Source organism: Pseudoliparis swirei, chromosome 21 (genome assembly GCF_029220125.1).
Source record: "Pseudoliparis swirei isolate HS2019 ecotype Mariana Trench chromosome 21, NWPU_hadal_v1, whole genome shotgun sequence".
NCBI classification, from domain to species: Eukaryota; Metazoa; Chordata; class Actinopteri; order Perciformes; family Liparidae; genus Pseudoliparis; species Pseudoliparis swirei.
Genome location: NC_079408.1, coordinates 96,170 through 102,500, shown reverse-complemented (window position 1 = coordinate 102,500; position 6,331 = coordinate 96,170). Strand labels below are relative to the sequence as shown.

Here is a 6,331-nt window from a genome sequence, read left to right as displayed (position 1 = left end):
TTTCTTCTGTGCTTTGCGTTCCCCTGTTGACGATAACTTTATAACTTTATGATGAACACAGAACATTGTTACTGAGAGAGTTTTAATGTTAGTCACCATGGATACGGAGCCTTCATGGTGACCCCATGATGACCCCATGGTGACCCCCTGCCCTGAGAACTAGAGATCCTCTCAGACCCTGAGGGGGTCTGAAGGGACACAAAGTTCTTAAGGACTCAGAACCCGCCTCAGACTGTAGACCTCCAGGGAGAATCTGTTACATATACACGGTGGTGATATGTCACCACACATGCTCACGCTTAGGCCTCACACACTTCCATCGCTTTGGTTCTACAAAGCGGGTCCACGTAGTCCTGCACCAGCAGTGGGGCGGCACGGTCGCCTCACAGCAAGAAGGCCCTGGGTTCGAATTCCGGTCGCTCCAGGTCCTTTCTGTGTGGATCGTGTTCTCCTCGTGTTCTCCTCGTGTTCTCCTCGTGTTCTCCTCGTGTTCGTGTGGGTTTCCTCCGGGTCCTCCGGTTTCCCCCACCATCATAAAGACATGCCCCGCAGCCTCACCCCGGCTCGTATGGATGTGAATGAATGTTGGTGGTGGGGGAGGGGCCGTAGGTACTGATTGGGGGAGGGGCCGTAGGTGCTGATTGGGGGAGGGGCCGTAGGCGGTGATTGGGGGAGGGGCCGTAGGCGCTGATTGGGGGAGGGGCCGTAGGCGCTGATTGGCTGCCACGCTTCCGTCAGTCTGCCTCAGGGCAGCTGTGGCTCCACCACCGGATGACTGTGTGTGTGGCTACTGAACTCTGGACTCTGTAAAGAGACTTCGAGTCTCTAGAGAAGCGCTATATAAAATAAATGATTATTATATTAATATATATATATTTATATATTTAAATATATATATTTATTTATTCATATATATATATTTAGATATAAAGAATCGTCTACTTCTTTCATGCGTGTGTTTGATGATGATTAAGAGTTCATGTATTCACCTTCTCGTGGATCTGATAAGTCACATGACATGGCGTCTGATGAAGCTGAACATGCAGACACGGCCTGTGTTGAGGGTTATGGGTGAACGTTCCTTTAGATCCTGGTTAATGACATCATCCCTATGATTTCACTTGAATGTCCATTTCAATGGTGGAGTTCCTCAGGGAACTGCTCTCGGCCCACTGGTGTTTTCATTTGGTAATGCAGGAACGTCTCTGAAGGGTTAATAATTGTGCCTGTGACTTCCTGAAGAGTCCTAATAATAGGAGTCTTTCAGAAGGACAGGGAGCAGTATATTGATGTATTATTGTACGGTGGACCTCATGTTGGTGTTTGTTAAAGTCTCATGGTCTCCGTGTGTCTTCCTACAGGTGGCCTACCTGGATAAAGTGGCGATCTCTGGGACCCAGTTCCTGTCGGGCTGCACAGAGTCGGCGGTGGTGGGTCTGGTGGAGGGTCGGGCCCTCGCCCGGCAGCACGGCACCGATGGCAACTCCCTGCTGGAGATCCGTCCCTTCCAGGTGCGCCTGCACCACCTGGACGGGCACGGCGAGGCCTCGGTAACCATGGACACCTACCAGGTGGCGCGGATCGCCTACTGCACGGCCGACCACGACGTCAGACCCAACGTCTTCGCCTGGATCTACCGGGAGATCAACGACGACCTGACCTTCCAGATGGACTGCCACGCCGTGGAGTGCGAGAGCAAGCTGGAGGCCAAGAAGCTGGCGCACTCCATGATGGAGGCGTTCCGCAAGACGTTCCACAGCATGCGCAGCGACGGCCGCATCCACCAGAGCGGCTCGTCGGACGACTTCAACGAGGACTCGTCCAGCCCGGAGGACTCGACCCCGGACGATTGAACTGGAACTCTCCTGAACCCCCGAGGCCCACCCTGACGGAGCGAGGGGGTCACTGGACAGATGCGCTCTCTCTCTTCCCCCCCCCCGACCACCACATGAACTGACCCTGTGAACCAACTCGTCCAGCACAATGAAGTAGCGTTTAATTGCTGTCAAGGTGTATGAACAAGGAGGTACAAACGACCGACATCTACATCCAGGGGTACCAGAGCGCTCAATGATTGGCCCTCAGAGACCCCCAGAGACCCTCAGAGGGTCCTTCAAGTCCTCCAGAGGTGGACTCTTCAGCCACCGTGTCCCTCCTGCACACACCTGATCTGCTGACCCAGCTCATGACCGGGACTTACCTGGGGGTCCCGACCCGGAGTTCACGAGTCGGTCGGAGCCCACAAAGTCTTGAGATGTTTAACGACGTGGATCTCTGTCCCGATGCCTTCGACCTCGCTCATAGCAAACGAGGACGTGAAAGAAAAGAAAAGCCTTTAAGCACTATTCATATCATCACGATGGTACCTCAGTCCAACCCCCGGACGATGTGCCGGTATAGCTGTTCCTCACCTTGGCGATGGAGGCGGAGCTTCTCCCGCCGTCTCTGTTCGATACTTACAGATGCAGAGCCTTTGTCCGGCCACACGGACATCACGGCTGAGAAGTTCTCCCCGTCTGCGACTCCTGAACCGTCTTTTCTGTTTGAGGGACCGATGCCTCTCCTCCCACGGGGCCCCGCGGGGCCACCTGCCTTTTGTTCTGCAGGTGTAACTGATTACCTGTGTACGTTGTGCGTTTGCATCTCTGTGTGTGAAAGAGAAATGGTGAGGAGGAGTTAGGGGGGCGAGGAGCTGGAAGACTTCTCATGTACTGAGACCATCTTCCACGTTTTCTTTTATCTCTCATGCAATGAGAGACGTGAGAGTCTGAATGTCTCAGATGATAAAGACTGACATCTCCTGGCCTGAATGTAGGACTGTGAATGCACCATCGTCAGAACTCCTGTGCTCTCTTCTTCTTCCTCTTCTTCTGGACTGTATTGAACAGATTGGAAAAGGTCTTCAGTCAGTGACCCAAACAGAATGATCAGGTGGCTCTGGTCAACACACACACACACACACACACACATTGTATTTGAATATAGCTCAATAAGCTCATGTAAATACAAATGTACCCCGTTCAGAGTATTACATAAATGTTGATATTTTAAATAATAAAACATGTTTAACATTCATACAATGCAGAAACAGTATTATAGAGCCTACTGTGATAATCAGCTGTCTGTGTGTGTGTGTGTGTGTGTGTGTGTGTGTGAAGCTTTCCATGTTGAAGTTACTTCAGTGTTTTCTATCCGGTGTTTAAAGATCAACGATCGATTGCATATAAAGTATTTACCAAGACGAGTGTGACGTGTGACGTGTGGTCTGTTCATGTCACGTGACCTGCATGGTCCACATAGAGGATGGAGCAGGACACGCAGTATGTAAACACACACACAGGTAGAGCTGTTACAGTGACTTGTTGATGCTCGTGGGTCAGACGTCTGGAGACCAGCTGTCTGCGGCTCCATGAGACGCTCATAAACCACGTGGTGCCTCGATCAGGTTTTAGGGTGGCTGCTCGTGAGCTCTCACATTCCTCACATTCCTCTGCCCCTCTGATCTTCCTCCTTCCTCCTCTTCAAGGAGCTGACCTCTGCTCATGGCTGCCGATCAGTTCGCAGCTGCAGAGACTCGGAGGCAAAATGGATGCTGTGCAGAATGTGAGTGAGTCGAGGAGAACACTGCCTCCCTGCGGCGGGCGGAGGTACTGCCTCTGGCTTTGAGAGGCTCTTCTTTCAGACGTCGTGACGTCATGAAGTCTCGTGAGAATCCTTTCATGTTGTTTTTCTTGTTTGAGGTCCAATGGAAAGAGAAGCTGGATGGTCTTCATGGTTCAGGTATGACATCATCGCAACGCTCTCACATGGCTCTCTGCTGCCTCGTGTGCCTGACCCACTTCCACCAGTGCATCCACATAGAGGGGCTCTGGGGCGTTATGTGGTCTTGGAGGGTTCGGTGGGGCCCTGGGGGGCCCAGAAAGAGGTGTCTCTGCGTCTCTGTGTGTGTGTGTGTGTGAGAGATGGACCTGCTCAGATTCTTTGGGCCTCTTGGCGGATGAAGCCGCCTCACACGGCGTGTCAGCTGTGACCCTTCACCGGGACGTGTCTTCAGAAGTGAAGCTGGGTGAAGCTCGGTGAAGCCTGGTGAAGCGCGCGGCTTGTTGGACGTGAAGCTGTTTATCCGGTGAGATCCATTAAAACATACGATATGAATCTGAATGAAGGGAAGCAGAGCGTGAAGCGGTGGTCTGACCAATCAGAGGCTGAGCTACAGGACGCTCTGCGTGTCGTCGACTGGGACATGATCCAATCCAGTTCCAGTGACGTCAGCGAAGTTCTTGAAGTAGCAATGAGCCTCATAGCAACGCTAACGGACACCATCGTCCCCACGGTAAAAGTTAGGGTCTTTCCTAACCAAAAGCCGTGGGTTGATAGATCCATCCGTGAAGCTGTGAACGCCCGTACTGCTGCCTATAACTCCGGTCTTGTATCCGGCAACATGGACGAGTACAAGGCAGCGGTCTATGGACTGAGGAGGGCGGTGAAGGAAGCCAAAAGGAGTACCGAGACAGAGTGGAATCACAGATGGAGCAGCGACACCAGGCGCCTATGGCAGGGGCTACGGACTATCACAGACTACCAGAGCAGACCCGAATGGTGAGTGCCGACGCATCCTCAGCGGACGACCTGAACTCATTTTATGCACGGTTTGAGGCTAGCAACAACAGCGCTAGCTCGCCGCTAACAACAACACCGTTAGCGTAGCCGAGTGAGTTCTACCGCTGGGGATGAACACACTCTCTGTGACCGAGCACAGTGTGAGGAGGGCTCTGTTGAGGGTGAACACCAGGAAAGCTGCAGGTCCAGATGGCATATCTGGGCGAGTACTGAAGACCTGTGCTAACCAGCTAGCTCCAGTGTTCACCACAATATTCAACCTCTCCCTGGCTGAGTCCGTGGTCCCCGCCTGCTTCAAGAGATCCACTATTGTCCCTGTGCCCAAGAATGCTTCTCCAGCATGTATGAATGACTACCGACCGTGGCCCTCACCTCGGTGGTCATGAAATGCTTTGAGAGGCTGATAAAGGACTACATCTGCCTTCCTCCCTTCCTCCATGGACCCGCTGCAGTTTGCTTATCGCCCAAACAGATCCACGGATGATGCTGTCTCCCAGGTACTGCACACCACACTCTCTCATCTGGACAGCCAGAGGGGGTGTGAGACTGCTGTTCATTGATTATAGATCAGCTTTCACCACCATAGTCCCTCCAGACCGGCCAGCAAGCTGATTGTGCTGGGACTGAACACCCCTGTGTGCTTGGATCCTGGACTTCCTGACCGCCAGGCCACAGGTGGTCAGGGTGGGCAGACACCTCAAATCCTCACCCTGAACACAGGATCCCCCAGGGTGCGTCCTCAGCCCCCTACTGTACTCCCTGTACACACATGACTGTGTGGCCAGGTTCAGCTCCAACACCATCATCAAGTTTGCGGATGACACAGTGGTGGTGGGCCTGATCTCCGACAACTACCTGGAGGAAGTTGCTGATCTGTCACTCTGGTGCCAGGACAACAGCCTCATCATGAATGTCACCAAAACTAAGGAGCTGATTGTGGACTTTAGGAGGGTACAACAACAGAGGACGTACTCACCACTGGGGATTAACGGGACTACTGTGGAAGCGGGTATAAATACCTGGGAGTCCACATCACCGAGGATCTGACATGGTCAACAAACACAGACACTCTGGTGAGAAAGGCAAGGCAGCGCCTCTACCACCTCAGGCAGCTGAGGAAATTTAAAGTTTCCCAGAGGATCCTTCAGTCCTTCTACTCTGGAGCTGTAGAGAGCGTCCTGACAGGAAGCATCACAGCCTGGTTTGGCAACTGCTCCGCTCAGGACAGGAAGGCTCTGAGGAGAGTAGTGCGTTCCGCTGAGCGCACTATTGGAACTACACTCCCCACCCTGCAGGACTTGTACACCAGGAGGTGCAGAACCAGAGCCGGCAGGATCATGAAGGATCCTCACCACCCCAACAACAGACTGTTTCAGCTGCTGCGGTCAGGCAGGCGCCTCCGTAGTCACGCTGCAAGAACAGAGAGACTGAGACGGAGTTTCTTTCCTCAGGCCATCAGGACTGTGAACTCCGACCTCACCAGGACCCCCACATAGACCCACACAACTGCCCTCTTAGCACACACACACACACACACACACACACACACACACACACACACACACACACACACACACACACACACACACACACACACACACACACACACACACACACACACACACACACACACACACACACTTACTGTAAATATTGTGTTGTTTTTTATTGTAAATAGTGTGTACTTGTTGCCCTTGCACATTCCTGCTGA

At 52.7% G+C, this 6,331-nt stretch overlaps 1 protein-coding gene across 2 annotated transcripts in view; it reads left to right on the top strand.

Moving 5' to 3' along the window:
* The window catches only part of pid1 (phosphotyrosine interaction domain containing 1), a 37,028-nt gene extending 33,783 nt beyond the window's left edge, over positions 1–3,245 (top strand). For both annotated transcript variants that reach the window (XM_056443009.1, XM_056443010.1), the window contains exon 3: positions 1,362–3,245. In XM_056443009.1, coding sequence (XP_056298984.1) covers positions 1,362–1,853 — 492 coding nt within the window. In that variant the 3' untranslated portion in view covers positions 1,854–3,245. The remainder of the gene's footprint in view (positions 1–1,361) is intronic.
* Positions 3,246–6,331: the final 3,086 nt, after the last annotated feature.